The 16,772-nt window shown below is 47.8% G+C and overlaps 1 protein-coding gene across 2 annotated transcripts in view; it reads right to left on the reverse strand.

The window, feature by feature from the left end:
* Positions 1–16,398, reverse strand: part of OPA3 (outer mitochondrial membrane lipid metabolism regulator OPA3) — a 67,724-nt gene extending 51,326 nt beyond the window's left edge. Inside the window, exon 1 of one of the 2 annotated variants that reach the window (XM_019979489.2) lies at positions 16,121–16,398. In XM_019979489.2, coding sequence (XP_019835048.1) covers positions 16,121–16,262 — 142 coding nt within the window. In that variant the 5' untranslated portion in view covers positions 16,263–16,398. The remainder of the gene's footprint in view (positions 1–16,120) is intronic. The other variant, XM_019979490.2, reaches the window with a different exon arrangement.
* Positions 16,399–16,772: the final 374 nt, after the last annotated feature.

Raw genomic sequence — 16,772 nt, forward strand, 5'->3', positions numbered from 1 at the left:
GTGTGCCAGAGTACAACAGGACGCTGACAGCACAGACAAGAGGCTAGACAGGTCTTCTGCACTGAGCAAGTGTTACCTTTATTAGCAGAAATCAATTTTCTTCGAAAAATAATAAAGCAAATTAATTGATTCCTTGCCGCCCTTCATTTCTTTTGTCACTATGACCTCCCAGACCAGGTCCAAATGTATTAACATGGCCCTGTGTGATCTGTCTTTGGATGCCCATCTGGTCCCACCGTCTACGTTTCAGCCACCCCAGCCTCTTATTCCTCTCATTCACACCTTGACCCTTGCACCTGTGCCTCCATCTTTCCACTGTGGCTCACTCCTCCTTGAGTTCTGAGTCATCCCCTTCTCTCCAAAGCCCTCCCCCAAACCCACAGACAGGCTAAGGTCCCCTCCAGGCTTGCCCAGCCCAGCACTGACCCACTAACTACCCCTCATCATTGAGGGCTGGGCCTGTGTCCCGCTCTGCACTGGAGACTCATCAGGGCAGGGCTGTGTCCCCACCACTGCTCAGCACAGGCCCTGGCACAGAGAAGCTGTTGGGCAGTGTTAATGGACGGATGAGATAAGGATGAATACAACAGGCAGGGACAGGGTTTGTCTCACCCCTGTGTCCCCAGCACTCAGCACAGGCCATGGTATGGAGAAGATGTGCAAACGGGAGATATGTTGAAAGAATGACACCAAAAGTGAAAAGTCTGAGCTGTGAAGACATATCAAAGTGAAAGTCAAAGTCGCTCAGCTGTGTCCGACTCTTTGCGACCCATGGACTCTATACAGTCCATGGGATTCTCCAGGCCAGAGTACTGGAGTGAGTAGCCTTTCCCTTCTCCAGGGGATCTTCCCAACGCAGGGATCAAACCCAGGTCTCCCACATTGCAGGCAGATTCTTTACCAGCTGAGCCACAAGAGAAGCCCAAGAATACCGGAGTGGGAAGACATATCAGTGTGGTGAGAAAAAGATGCTTCGTTCAATCAATGCTGTTGGGACAACTGAAAAGCCAACTAGGAAAGAAAATAAGATGGATCCCAAGTGGGTTGAGGTATCGCTGGGAGGAGTTGGGTGGTGAGAGAAGCCAATACGGGAACCAGAGCCAGGGATGAAGCCTGAGCAAGAGGACAACCTCCCAAAGGCACTGAGACTTCAGGACAGAACCCATGGGGGAAAAGTCAGCGGGAAGCCTAGCCCGGGCTGGCAAAGACCTGGGTGACAAGCTGGAGGAAAGGGGTTTTGACAAGGCCTATGTGGTCCCCAGCCAGTTTCTGCTGCTAAAGAAAGATGAAGACCTCTTCCAGGAATGGCTAAAGGACACACGTCCTGCCAGTGCCAAGAGGGAGGGGACACTGATGCTAGAGGGAGGAGGCTGAAAGCTGCTGGACGGTGTCCCCAAACCACAGCCCACATTCCCACAGACGCAGACCCAGACCCACAGACAGGCACTCAGGAATAATTACAGGGAGACACCCTTGTGTAGGAGCCAAATAAGCATCGCATTGCTCCTGTGTATTCTCAACAAATTTTGGAAGAACTGTGCACCCTCTTTATACACTTTGAAGTGGTCAGATCCATTTTTTCCATCCTAAATTTAAATTATTGCAAAGAACATAATGAATTTTAAAAGAAATCCACTGCATCACTCTTTTAAGCATACGCAAAGGGCTAAAGAGCCATAGAAATGTAACACCTTCCAGGTTCATTTTAAAGATGCATGCCAAGCAGCTCTTCTTTAACAGCACTTTGCACTGTTCCTTACTCTTCTTTTTAAAAATTCATCTTATTTGTTGTATTTCTGGCTGTGCTGGGTCTTTGTTGCTGCACGGGCTTTAGTCGTGGTGTGCGGGCTTCTCACTGCGGTGGCTTCTCTTGTTCTAGAGTTTTCAGGCTTCAGCACTTGCAGCTCTCAGACTCTAGAGCACAGACTCAGTAGTTGTGGCATGTGGGCTAAGCTGTCCCGAGGCATGTGGGATATTCCTGGACTAGGGATCAAACCCGTGTCTCCTGCCCTGGCAGGCAGATTCTTTACCACTGAGCCTCCAGGGAACCTCTAGCATGATTCATTTTAAAGATAAACACCAAGCAGCTCCTCCTGAACAGTGTTGACACTGTTCCTTACTCTCTCGATGTTCAATCTATATTCTACTTTCTCTACAAAATCTTATCCTAACATATTTTTATGCACAAATGTCCTATTATATTTCTCTGAAACAAAAAATGTGCCTATGAATTAAGATCAAAATTTTCATTTCTTGTGATCTTAGTTAAATTTTTCTCTAAGACTGAGTCACCCTTACAATTATTATTAGTATGTGTATGCACTAACTCGCTTCAGTCATGTCCAACTCTTTGCGACCCTGCGAACTATAGCCCCCCAGGCTCCACTGTCCATGGAATTCTCCAGGCAAGGATACTGGAGTAGGCTGCCATTTCCCTCTCCATATTACTGGTATATCAGCTGATCAAGATATCATATATGACACAACTTGATACATATTAATACTATTGAGCATAAAAAGTAAATTTTGACCACAGATGCATGTCTTAATAAGGTGGACTGGGGAAAGCATTCATTCCATCAATATTCTAAATTGTTCCTTTGTTATGCTGGTTAGTTTTCGATATGGGGTAATGCATCAGTAGGAAGGGAGAGGAGATTCGCCTCTTTTTTCATACTTCTCCCAGAATTTCTTTTCCTGGGAGCAGAGCCATTGAAAAGGGAGGGAAGGAAGGAAAAGAGGGAGGGAGGAAAGGAGGGAACCCAGCAGATTCCTCAGGCAAGTCGGGTGAAACTGGAGCTCTGGAAAGGATTCCCTTAAGACTCCCCTGCAGGAGTGCGGGGCGTGGGGGCGGGGGGTGAAGCCACATCTGCAGCCTGAAGGCCCCTGCCACGTACCACACAGTCTGCACTGCCGACAGCGGCATTCTCCGGGGAGCCTGACCCAGAAACCGCCTCATGTTCACCAACGGGGCCGAGTACAACCACACCAAGTACCAAGTGCTGTGAAAAAGAACATGGGATAAATGTTCAAGGTACGCAGTTAAGAGGGAAAAAAATAGGTCACTGAACAATGTGAACAGTACACAATCTGTTATGTGAGTTAAGTTTATACATACAATACACCTGATCACGCCCAGAACACCTCTGGAAGGTGCCTGGGGAGTGACCTTTGGAGGTTCTGACCTCTGACTGCCTCCTCTTTCCATCAACCTCTGCCCCAGCCACACAAGCCACTGTTCCTAGAACTTGATAGGCATGCTCGAGCCTCAGGGCCTTTGCACTTACTGTACCTTATGCCTGAAACACTCCTCTCCAAACGTCAATACTTCCTCACTTTACTCAAGTCTCTCATCAATCAACGGAAACCCAAATGACTAAGAGAGTGGATAAACAAAACACAGGCTATTCATATAAGTATTAGAATAAAAGAATATACGCTAAAAGCAATTTTAAAAAATGAACTGATACATACAGCAACAGGAAATATCTCAAAAGCATCTTGTGAACAAAAGCTAGACATGAGCTTCATCCTGTGTGATTCCACTTACATGACATTTAACAACACATAAAGTTCATCTATGGGCTTTCCTGGTGGCTCAGTGGTAAATAATCTACCTGCCAATGTAGGAGATGTGGGTTCAAGCCCTGGGTCAGGAAGATCCCCTGGAGAAGGAAATGGTAACCCTCTCCAGTATTCTTGCCTGGAAAATCCCATGGACAGAGGAGCCTGGCAGGCTACAGTCCCAAGAGCTGGACACAATTTAGCGACTAAAACTACAACAAAGTTAATCTACAGTGAGAGGAGTCATACAGGGCAACAGAGCCGGAGAGAAAGGAATTTCTCCCAGAGTGATGGAAATGTTTTATATCTTGAATGCTGATTATATGGGCATATGCATTTGTTAACGCTCATTAAACTATACATCTTTACTAACCTTTAGATCTGTATTGCACTGTATACTGTATTGTACTTCAATAAGTAATATACAGACAAATAAATATTAGTAACTAAATGTAAGAGGAGGAGTTTGGGAGCCCGTGAGGCTTGATTTCTTATTCAGTGTTGCCTTGGGGAACTTAACGGTCTCTGGGCTATTTCATCATTCATACAATCAGGACAATCACATAAACTCCCTAATAAAGTGGTTAATATCATTTGTTGAGATCACAGAAAGCTAATAAATGAGAACTATTATCATCAGTTAAGAAATTACTATTTAGAGTAAACACAGCTTTGAGCCAGTCCCTGGGCCAGCTGCCCTTTTTGCTGGCTGCCTTCCAGCCAGTTGAAAGCGCACCCTGACAGTGCTCCAGGTGTTCACAGACTTGTGCCGCCGCAAGCGGGAACCTTGTCTGGCAAACCTGGTCCTGTCCCCCTTTACACCAGTCACCACAGGAAACACGATTGGTTCTGTCTTTCCAGCACCTTGGCCAATCTCATGTCCCACACTCTGGGTCTAAAAAATTTCTTAGAGGTTAACCCCGCCCCTCAGGCTGGCCAATCAGAGCACGGCATTCCCAGGCCACAGGGATGGGCTCAGGGCTGGGGACGTGACCCAAGCTGCACCACTGAGGCTCACCCTGGGAAGAACGACCTCCCTGTGCCCTGGAGTCACTGGGCAGGTAACTAGTACTTCAACTGTGAGCTCCGTGAGAGGAGCGTCTTTTGTCTGTTCTGTTGTTTGTCACACCTCCTAGAATAGCTCCTGGCACACAGCTGGCACTAGATAAAGACGGAATGAGTCAAGTATACAGATGCCTAATGGACTGAAGCAAGTCCTTGTCCCAGAATATAATTCCACTTCTACTCCCTGCCCAGATCTGGAGAGTCTGTACAACTTAGTACAGAAGGCATCTGGGGATGTTAAGAGGCACAAGGGAAGCAGCTAACAGAGGCTAAGAGTTTAGTGGGCTCTAAGTCCCCGGATTCAAGTTCTGGATCTGCTACTTGCATGCTCTGTGAGCTTGCAGACATTTCTCAACCTCTCTACACCTCCATTTCCTCCTTTTTTTTTTTTGTCGTTAAGGAAAGTGTAGTGTTTATTGCAGGGCACCAAGCAAGCAGTCCAGGCACAGACTCCCTGATGGCTTTCAAGGAAAGGTTTTTAAGAGACAGAATGAGGCAGGGGGAAGGTGGGGTGCATGATCAGCTGGTGGACATTCTTATTGGTTGGTGGTGAGGTAATCCAGGGCCAACATCATCAATCTTCCAATTCCAACCAGTCTGGGGTCTGCATGCTTGTGGGCAGCATATAGTTAACATCTCCCACCTGGTGGGGGTTTCAGTACCTGCAAAACAGCTCACAGGACATCGCAAAGAATACTATCTATAGCCCTTGAGGGGGAACTAATGCTCCTTGACTTTGTCCATTTCCTCTTTTTCAAAATGGGGATCATAAACCCCGGCTTGTGAGGATGTTGGCGCAGTCAAGGCTTGTGCATGAATGAACTGTCCAGCGGGAGATTCAGCAAGGCTACCTGCAGACTAGGAATGAGGCTGAACACACGGGGTGCAAAGTGGAACCAGATAATCGGGTCCCAGCTCTGGCACTCGGCACCCATGTGCCCTTGGGCAGGTTGCAGAGCTGCTCTGCTCGTTTCTCCGTCTGTTTAGCTATGTCAGTGATAGCGATCTACTTCATGGGGCATGGAGAAATAACATAGAGAAGGACGACAACTTTAGTGTTCACTTTGTACCATTCTTTACTGCCTTATTAACTCCATTCTCTTCTGCCAATGGGCTCCCCTGGTAGCTCAGCTGGTAAAGAATCTGCCTGGAATGCAGAAGACCTGTGTTCAATCCCTGGGTGGGGAAGATCCCCTGGAGGAGGGCATGGAAACCCACTCCAGTATTCTTGCCTGGAGAATCCCCAGGAGAGATGAGCCTGGCAAGAAGATGGTGAAGGACAGGGAAGCCTGGCGTGCTGCAGTCCACGGAGTCGCAAAGAGTCAGACACGATGGAGCAACCAAGCACACTCCTGCCATTAGAGTGCAGAAACTATATCAATTGACTACCATGACCTTCCCAGATAGCTAGAGACTATGACTCAATTCTGGTCAATCAGCAGTAAGGGGAGTCCCCTGGGGGCTTCTGGGAAAATATTTTTCTCCTTGCAGGGCCTTCTCTCATATCCCTAGAACCCCCATCCCACATCTGAACACGCACATGAACACACACACACACACTTCCTCCCTTTGGACACAGCAGTATAAAGGCGTGATGCCTGGCACTCCAGCAGTTCCTTTGAGGCCTTGAGGGGAGTTACTGCCTGAACACCAAGATGGTAAAGATAAAAAGAGTTCTCAAGTCCCTAATGACATCACCAAGCCACCGAACCAACCACAAGCTACCTTCCTCCACCAACAATAAACATCCCTTAGACTTAAGGTTTGGGTAAGATTTATTGGCTGGGTTTCCAATCCATCACAGATGGGCACAAACTAATTTGTGTCTTGTTCTTTCACAATAAGCATGCATTACTTTCTCAGATTTAGTTAAGTCCTCCTAAAAAACTTCGGAGGGAAAAAAACCCTAAAGCTCCAAAATAAAATAAAATGTGATTTAAAATAAAATGTGATTCAATTTTAAAAAGAAAAGAGATAAAACACAGCACAGAATTCAGCACACACTAGGCCTTCAGCAGAAGGAAGCCACTGTGGCTGTGTGTTCATCAAAGGCAGGACCCAGGTGAGTCCGGGAGCCGGAAGATCACTGAGGAAAGAGAGGGAGTCGGGGGGGGGGAGGGTCTGAAGAAATCTGAAGAAATACAGTGGCTTAGGGGTCTGATGTGGGGTCAGCTGGAGCCAGGGCAGCAGAAACAGAGAAAGAACCAATTACCTACAAATGAGGGTTAAGACCCCAGTTAGAGACAGGAGCACACCCTGGGAGCACGAGCCATCAGGACAGGTTTCTAAGGAACTGACCAGGAAGTCTCAAGGACAGGTGAACAAGGAGGGGTGGATGAGGAGTTTCTCTGGTGCAGAGGGAGAAAAAGTCAGAACTCACAGTTATGTTTGTTTGAAAAAGGAGGAAGAAAGGTAAGAAAAGGGAGAAGAAGAAGAGAAGGAGAAGAAATTAAGCTTTACTAGGCATATAATAAATCAACCCTGAATATTCATTGCAAGGACTGAAGCTGAAACTCCAATACTTTGGCCACTTGATGCAAAAAGCCAACTCACTGGGAAAAGACTGATGCTGGGAAAGACTGAAGGCAAAAGGAGAAGGGGGTGGCAGAGAATGAGATGGTTGGATGGCATCACCAACTCAATGGACATGAATTTAAGCAAACTCCAGGAGATAGTGAGGGACAGGGAAGCCTGGTGTGCTGCAGTCCATGGGGTTGCAAAGGGTCAGACACGACGAAGCGACTCAACAACCACCACCACAGGCATGTAGAGATACACCCAGAAAAGGCCTCTAGGGCCCCTCCACCGGCAGGTGCCAGCTTCCCCAGGTGCCAGACCTAAAGGCAAAGGACTGACACGGCCGCCCTCTCCTGTCCACTCAGCGCATTGCAGCTGGGCAAATCGATTCCCAGGGACATTCTCAGGTTGCAAATCAAGTCCTCACACAGGAGCTTCTTAGACTCCTGCTCAGAAACCAAAGACTGCACATCTAACAAGACTAGCAAGAGGAAATTCCAACAAATGCCTCTGCATATGAAGGGTAGGGATGCAAACTGAGCAGGGGATTAAAAGCAGCTGACAGCACACTCTTCTTTGGATCTCTGTATCTTAGTGAGGTCTTTGCCAGCTGTGACAGCTGTGCACAAAGAATGTCACAGCTCTCACAGAGGGTCTCATGGAGAGTTTCCAAACGCATTAACAATGTCTGTATAGGAAAATATTTTTAGTGAGAGCAAAAATATTTGGGGGGCTAGGAATACATAAAACAAAAAATATTTAAATATTAGTTTCATCCCTCCTAATTTTTAAATGTTTCTAAATGCACATAATATATTCATAGTAATATGTCAGCACTATACACGACTCCTAATTAACTATATATATAGTTATATATATATATATCTCTCTTCATATTGTAATATATATACACACACGGGCTTCCCTTGTGGCTCAGCTGGTAAAGAATCCGCCTGAAATGTGAGAGACCTGGGTTCAATCCCTGGGTTGGGAAGATCCCCTGGAGAAGGGAAAGGCTACCCACTCCAGTATTCTGGCCTGGAGAATTCCACGGACTGTGTAGTCCATGGGGTCGAAAAGAGTCGGACATGACTAAGCGACTTGCACTTTCTTTTCACTTCACACACACACACACACACACACACACACACACATACACACATACATACATTCATACTAGAGGAGAACGCTCAAAATGTTTCCTTAATAGGAGAGCATGATGAAACTGTTTGGAAGTCACCAGCATCAGCCTGCTGCCGTGTAACAAAACTGGTATGGTGCTCTGGAGATTATAAATAGACTTCAGGGAAGTGGTTTTCAAACACTCATGCACATGAGGATCCTTTCTGAAGAAGATTAAAAATAAAAATGCCCAGCTCTTCCTTCCCCAGATGGACCTGATCAGGATCCTGGGTGGCTAAAGGGAGCACCCCACAAACCTCACTTTTTTTCCCCTTCAGGGCATCTACTTTCAGCTCATCAGTCTTCACAGCAGCTGTATTTAGTCTGGGGTTTGTGTAATCCTATTGAGCTCTGAATGTCAATTCTATCTGTCACTTCTTGGAGTTCTCTTTGGCTTTTTTCCCAACTCCCTGGTGATTTTTTATTGTATTCATTTGTATTTTTGTATCCCTCCTATTTTAGCCTTTCCATACATAAGCAGAGCTCTTTTGTATCCACATCTGACCATTCCTGTACCCACAGTGTTGGCAGGTCTTGAGCTGCCATATTTTGTATCTGCTGACTGTTGATCATGGTGCCTGCTTCTCTGCACCGCACACAATTTTTTCTCATGAGCTCGTATTTGCTGGAACTCTACCTGAAGGAATTTTCCAAGGCCCAGGCAGAGGGGGGAGACCTCCTCCAGGGAGGGTGTATGTTTGTCCTGACCAGGTACTTAGGGGCACACAGACCCAGGTTCATTTTCAGCCTCCTGTTTCCAGGATCTTTCAAAGAGTATAAATTAAGCCTCGAACCCACACAGGGACAGTCGGTGACTGCCAATTCACAGAGGAAGACGTTTTCAATCTCTGCCTAGATCTAAGGGTGTGTGTCTTTGCAGGATGGGCTCTTTTTAGTCCACTCTTCCCCTGAGGGTACCTTCGCTGGGAGCTGGTTGTGCACAAGGTGGTCCCCTGTCCAGCTTTCCCACAACACAGCCTCTGTCCCTGAGGCCACGTGAACCTCTCAATGTCCCCAGACTATCAGGTAGCCTCTGTGCTTGCTCCCCTCCTTGGCTCTTTGCTCTTGATTTCTCCTTGCTCTGCGAGGAGTCCTTCTTCCTCGCAGGTACAAACCGTTCATTCCAAAGGATGCTTCAAGTATTTCAGGAAGCATTGGGTCATAGGAGGTTCTCTACTCAGCCACACTGTCCTCTCTCTTTGACCTTCTCACTTTTCTTTGCTCAGAGACACACCTCCAGTCCCATCAGATCAACATAATTGCCCTGTGCTAGTTAGAAATGTTCGCGGGGAGGGCCCAACTCCTCTGCCTGCGGCAAGGCTGTGAGGAATGACTGAGGAAGAGACACCAACACCACCTAGAGGCCTGAAGTACTGACAGCTCAGCCACAAGAGGCCGCCAGGGAGTGCACCTGAGAAAGAATGCACTAGAAAGTTTAGTATTAAGATAATGATGGGACTTCCCTGGTGGTAGAGTGGTTAAGAATCTGCCTGCCCGTGCAGGGGACACAGATTTGATCCCTGGTCTGGGAAGATCCCACATGCCTTGCGGCAACTAAGCCCCTGTGCCACAACGACTGAGAACGCCCAGTGCCTGTGCCCCTCAACTGGAGAGGCCACCACAATAAGCCCGCACGCCGCACCTAGAGACAGCATGAGCATGCCAACGAAGACCCAATGCAGCCAAAAATAATGACTAAACACACAAATAATTTTAAAAAAATTAAAAAAATACTCTAGGATGATAAATGGATAGCTGCAAGCCCCCACAAAGGCAATGATAATGATCAAAATAGTATGGTGCCTGACATCTCCATATATTCAACAAAGAATTATGCAGTGCTTAAGAGCCAGGCATTGTTTAATGCTTTATGGATATATGAACTCATGGAATATGAATTATAATGATACAATTTATAGACAACAAAAGTATGACCCAGAGAAGCTAAATAACTTGCCTTGGGGCCACACAGAAAATGGCAGAACTGGGATTCACATGCAGCCAGACAGCTCAGCTTCAGAGGCTAGTTTTGCCCACTCCACCCAACCAAGTTACTGAGTTCACTCTAAGTCACTGAACTTAGAACGTGCCAGGCCTGTGCTAAGGGTATTCACGTACTTGACAGATCCTCCCATCAGACCTATGAGGTGAGTGCTACACTGTGCGGAGGAGGAAACTGAGGTACAGAAAGGCAGAGGGACTCGCCCAGGACACACACTGGATGGCAGAGCAGAAAGCTGAGTGCGGGAAGCCTTTATCTGGAGGCAGTGTTCTGCCTCTGGACAGTAATGCCCATGCAGGATAAGAACAGATTATCACAGCCAGCACCAACGACCAGATCCGCACATTCTGGGCTAGGCCTTGATATCCACTAGCTCTTGGATCCTCACGAGAATCCTGGGAGGTGAGTTCTGTCGTCACCCTCATCAGACAAACATGGATTTGGGAGTCTCGGAGAGGTCAAGCTGCTTGCCCACAGCTCATTAGTGGCACCAAGATGCCAAGCCAGGAGGGTCTCCCCTGGGGCAAACTGCCTTTGGTGACTGTCTGTATTGCGCCCTGTGTAGCCCCCTCCCACACTCCCTCTAGTCTGTGCCAGAGCTGCTGGGATCAACAGAGTGCGCTGCAAGTGATGCTGTGTGGTTCCAGGTCCTGCCCTTAAATGGCCTGCAGCTTCTGCTCCTTCTCCCATGGAAATCCGGCTCCAGCAAGCCCTGAGAGACCATGAGGGGAAAGACATGTGGAAAAGAGAGGTCTGTAGACAACACTGAGATGGAGAGAGGAAACAGGATATTCCAACACCCCAGTCGAGCCTCCTGATGACTCCAGGCCCGGCTGCCCTCTGACTGAAACCCCCTGAGAGACCACCAGGCCAGACGGACAGAGGAACCAGCCAGCTGAGCCCAGTCAAGGCACAAAACTGTGAGAGAAAAACAAAACGGTCGCTGTGTAAAGCCCTTAAACAGTAGGTCACATTGCTTTGTAAGCAAAAGAAAACAAAAACCAACTCCAAAGCCAAAACTTGTAAGAACGACCACAGAGCTGAGCTCTTCTGAAAAAACTCTCCCAGTCGCCTGAAAGAATTACCTGGCATATTAGTTTCCTATTCCTTCTGTAAGAAATGACCTCAAAAGCAGTGGCTTAAAACAACTCGCATTTGTTATCCACAGTTTCAAAGGTCAGGAGTCTGCAATGGTTCTCACTAGGCTACACTCTGTCAGTAAGTAAGAGCTCCTTTCCAGAGGCTGTAGGGAAGAATTTGTTTTCCTGCCTTTCCCAGCTTCCAGAGGGGACCTGCATTCCTGAGCTCACGCTCCCTCCTCCATCTTCAAATGGATGTCTTTCCTGTCTCCTTCTTTCACCTACAAGGACACTGGGCCCACCTGTACAATTCAGGCCACTCTCGTTTCTCAAATACCTGATTCAATCATACACGTAATAATGTTCCTCTGTCGTGTAAGGTAACACATTCAACAGGTTCCTGGAATTAAGATGTGGGCATCTCCGGGCAGGGGAGGGCTCATTATTCTGCCCACCAGGGTAGCAAACTGGAAAAATAACCAGTGTTCTCCAAAGGCCTAAGTGGAAACACACTGGAATTTTCCCACTGCCCAGAAACCTCCCACAGCTCTTCCCACAGTGCACTTTGTAGGCATGGCCCCAACCTGCCTGGCATCACTGCCCTCTTTTATTTTCTCTCCCCAAGAAATCTTGGTTGAAAAAGATCGTTGCCTCCTCGGCACAGTGCGTCACCGATGATTTATGCTTCGTGCATTTACTGTTCTTTCGCAGGCAGACACACCTACTCCTCCAGCTTCTACTGTGAGGAGACGCATGGCCAGGCCCACCCTCTGTGTCTAAAGAATCTTAGCCAAAGATACAGTCGCTGTATGTGTGGGTCAGCTCGGGAGGCCTGACCCGGGAGAACACACAGTAGCCATAATGCTGGAAAACTCCAGTTGCCTGGGTCAGGGGCCATGGTGAACAGCAGTTAGCAGTATGAAGACAATACAACAACATAATTCAAAAAGCGTAAATCTGATACGTCAGTGCATTCCAACATCAAACAGCATCTCCAACCAAACCTGTCCCCCCACTGAGCTCCTGGTGCTTTCTGTTCAGCCTGCCCCTCCACCAGACTGCCTGTCACACCCCATCCACAGGAAATCCTGCTGGAGCTACCTTTCAAATAAATCTACTGCTTATTCATTACTAAGGGGAAAAAGAAAGGTTCTTTTAGTGGTCACCACCTTAACCAAGGGATCCAAGTTACCACCACAAATGACGGAACAAACAGACATCAGGAACCCCCTGAGGTGATGTCCTTAGGTGTTCTGAAGTGTTCCTGCCAAATATGCTCAACGTGAATCAAATCAGAGGAAACGATCAGAAAACCTCAGATTGCAGGACACTATGGAACAACTACCCCAAAGTCAACGTCACAAGGACAGGGATACTGTTATAGAGGAGGGCCAGCAAACTTATTCTGTGAAGGGCCACAGAGTAACCATTTCACATTTGTGGACCATAGAAATCCATCTCTGTGTCCACAGACAACGTATAACAAATGGACATGGTTCTGTTCCAATAAAACTTTATTTACAAAGACAGGCACTGGGCCAGACTGCCAAACCTGCTGTAGATTAAAGGATACTAAAGAGGCATGATCATCAAATGCTGTGCATGATTGTTGAGCTGACACTAGATTAAAAATAAAAATAATAAACAGCTTAAAAAGGACATTTTGGGGACCAGAATATGAGCTATATATTATATAGAAGCTGTATATTAAACAATATTGTCACCAATATTATTGTTATCAATGCTAAATTTCTCAGGTGTGATACTGGTTCCGTGTTCTTAGAAAATACAGGCTGAAATATTTAGGAGTTTAGAACCATGTCCAAGACTTATTTACAAATTTTTCAGGGGGAAAAAAAAAGACTGTGTGTATACATTCATGTATGATGGCGAAGACCAAACAAATCTGCTGAAAGCTAGTAAGAGCGAACTAGGGGTTGAAGGGCATATAACCGATGACCATACCATTCTTTCTTTCAACTTTTCTGGGAGTGTGAAATTTTAGAAAGAAGTTGCTGGAGAAAGAGTGTGAGGCAGTGGACAAGTGACTTCCCCACTCACCTGGACTCCTGTAGTCATCTCCTCCCTGCAACCACTCTCACTCTATGATTGCCAAAAGGATCACTGAAAAGTGGTCTCAGATCCGGTCCCTCCTCTGCTCGGACCCTCCAGTGAGTCCCAGCCATTCAGAGGGGTCCACAGGCCCTGCACAATCTGCCCCCTTCCCGCCACCTGCTCAGCCCTCAGCCTCTACTCTGTCCCTCTGTTCAGCCACACTGGCTTCCTCGATGTTCATCAAGCATGCCAGGTGCGTGCTCACCTCAGGGCCTTGGCAGGTGTGGAGACTTCGGGTGAGAAAGCTCTTCCCCCAGACACCCGCACTGCTGGCTCCCTCCTCTCCTCATATTGTCGATGAGGTCACCCTGATAATCCTATCTAAACTTCACAACCGTCCCCCAAATACTCCTCCTTCTGCATCCCTGATGTTTTCTCCAGAGCAGTTTGTGCTATCGAATATATTTCACACTTTACTGCTTTCTTTATTGTCTGACTTTCCCCCAAAGCTGAGAATGTAAGGTCTCCTGAAGACAAAATGTTTTGCTTTTTCTTCTCTGCTGTATCCATAACATCTACACGACAGCCACAACTCAGAGCCATGCACTGACCTACCATTTTACATCCACTTACTCCTCACAACAACAGGATGAGATAAGTATTATTTATAGCATAAATGCATATGCAGCATATACACAAAATAGGAATAATAACAGTGTCTAACTCAGAGTAATTGGTGAGGACTTAATGCTGTGAAGTGCTTAGCACACTGCCTGGCACAAAGTGAGTGCCCATTAAATGTCACTATTATATAATACCCACTGTACAGAGGAGGAAACTGAACCTCAGAGGGGTTAGTGACCTGCCCAAAATCACCTGGCTGAGAAGGGGGGGACCCCAGTTTGGAACCGATGTCAGTTTGACTCAAGTTGCTGCTTTTTAAACCACAACACTAAGACATCCCACGGTGTCTGGGAGAAAGGCAGTGGCAGGAAACAGAAACCAGTTCTGGGAATCCAGAATGCAGGGTTTAAGTCCCGCCTTAAAGGGCCAGGGTTTAAGTCTGGCCCAGACTCCACGTGTAACCTCAGCAATTCTCTTCTGCTCTCAAGACTTTAGTTTTCTCTTTGATAAACTGCAGGGAGTCATTTCCCCTCCCTGACATGGGGACAAAACAGTGTGAGAGTCAAATGAGAAAGCTTATAGGAAAGCACTTCAGTAACTGAAATCCAACATTTCTCCATTCTAAGATCTGCAACTCTGGCAGACAACCGACCAAACACCAAAAGATTAAGAATTCCAGGCCCTGCAAAGCAAATTTTAGGCATCCAAACTTGTAAAGAAAAGAAGTGTGGTTCCCTTAACCATTTGGCCTTTGCACACGCTCCTCCCTGTCCCTCAACATTATCCGTGTCCCTGTGCTGTCTGCTGACATTCTTCTCACCCTTCAGTTCCCAGCCCAGAGGTTTTCTGCCAGGAAGCTCTCCCTGAATGCTACATCAGGTCAAGTGTCCAGTGGGCTTCCTTATCCAAGCTCTGCCCACTCTGGGTCATCACCTTGAAGGATGGGCCTGTCCTCACCCAACTGTGAGTTCCTCGAGGGCACAGACTAGGGCTGGCTTGATTCCTGCTGTTTCACCAGCACTGCCCAGCACAAGGCCAATCACAGGGTAGACACTCAGAAAACACCAACCAAATGAAGTACCAGCTGGATTAATGGTGGTTCCCTGACCTAGCAAATTAGGTTAAATTTCCTTATTCTTTGCTCCCACAGGCCCCTAGCACATAGATCATCTTCTCACAGTAGCCCGTATTTTAAATGTTTACTATGCCCTTCGGATCTCAGCTCAGGCAGCCTTCCTCCAGAGTCTAGACAGCTTTCCCGACCCCACGCCCCTGGGTCAGGAGGTCTCTCAGCTCTGGAGTTGGCACCATCCTGTCCGCTCTGGAGTGACAACGATGGATCATAAATGTGTCTCCCAGCCCAGCAAAAAGCCAGAACGGCCTGTCTACTGAATGAATGGAAGAACAAATATGGTGTATGTGTGGATTAATAAATAGACGGATGAATGTCCACTTTAGTTAAAATGACTCCTTTAGCCAAATTCCCGTGTCAGGACTCCAGACTTTGCCCGGAGCCACGCCCCTAACCTAGGCCTATTCCCCGGAGTCCAACTGGGACAAACGAATGACCTAAACAGATGAAAAAAAGCACCCCTGACTTCCCAGGACGGGAGGGAAACTGAGGCACGAGGTGGCGTTTGAGGAATGATGCCACACAAGGATGGTTTGGCAAATGACCCGGTCAAGTTTTTCCTCAGCTCTCCCCTGGTCCTCTCAGTCCTGGCATGCCCCGCCCAAATCACTCCCGTTGCCCACACTATTGGCTCGTCTAGACGTCAATCTTCTCGCGCTCTTTTCCTCTATTGGCTAATATTCCCAAATCAAGCGCGGGCACTTTGTACCGCCCTTCACCCCATGCCCGTTCTTACTATTGGGCTATTCGTATGCCCCTCTTCAAGAAACCCTCCCTATTGGCGTCAAGACTCTGCCGGTTCGGGCTGTGATTGGTTGTGAACAGAAGCCCATCTCCTGAGCAACCACCTGAGAAGGATTAGAGAATGGAAAGGTTGGAGGGACGTGGGGTCAGACTCACGCTGAGCCGGCGGGAGGCAGATATAGGTCTTGAAGAACTCGCTTCGGCGGGCGGCCTCCTTAATGCGGTTGGCAAGCGGCTTGCTGACCTGCCGGATGCCCAAGTATAGCAGCTTCGCCATAGGGAACGCGCCCACCACCATCTTGGCGGTCGCAAGGGGAACACGCAACCTTGCTGACTGGGAGGGGCGCCTCAGATCGCTCCCTCCTCCCCCGCCCTCTCGTCGCCGTGCGTGCGTACGTACGTGCGTACGCCCCGGGGGAACCGCTGGGGCGGTCCATGACGTCACGGCGTAGACGCTGACGCTCCGACGTCCGCTCCTATGAATATGCAAATATACGGCGGAAGTGAGGCTGTCAGAGGGTGGTACCGTTAAACGGCTGCTGTAGCCTATATGGGTTCCCACGCCCGCTTCGGCTGACGTCATCGCCTTCCTCCGTGACGTGGCGTACCTGCGCGGCTTCTCCAAAAGAGCAGTCTTAATTAGTCCTAGTTAGGGCTCAGGCATTCCAAATGCACCTTCTCTCTCAGTTTAGAGCTGTCACTGGTCGTGAGAAACTAGCCAGGTAACCTGTAGTGAGATCCCAGCTCTGCGGTTTACCTGCTGTGTATGGCGAGTGACTTAACCTCTCTGAGTATCAGCATTCCCATC

Source organism: Bos indicus, chromosome 18 (assembly GCF_029378745.1).
Source record: "Bos indicus isolate NIAB-ARS_2022 breed Sahiwal x Tharparkar chromosome 18, NIAB-ARS_B.indTharparkar_mat_pri_1.0, whole genome shotgun sequence".
NCBI lineage: Eukaryota > Metazoa > Chordata > Mammalia > Artiodactyla > Bovidae > Bos > Bos indicus.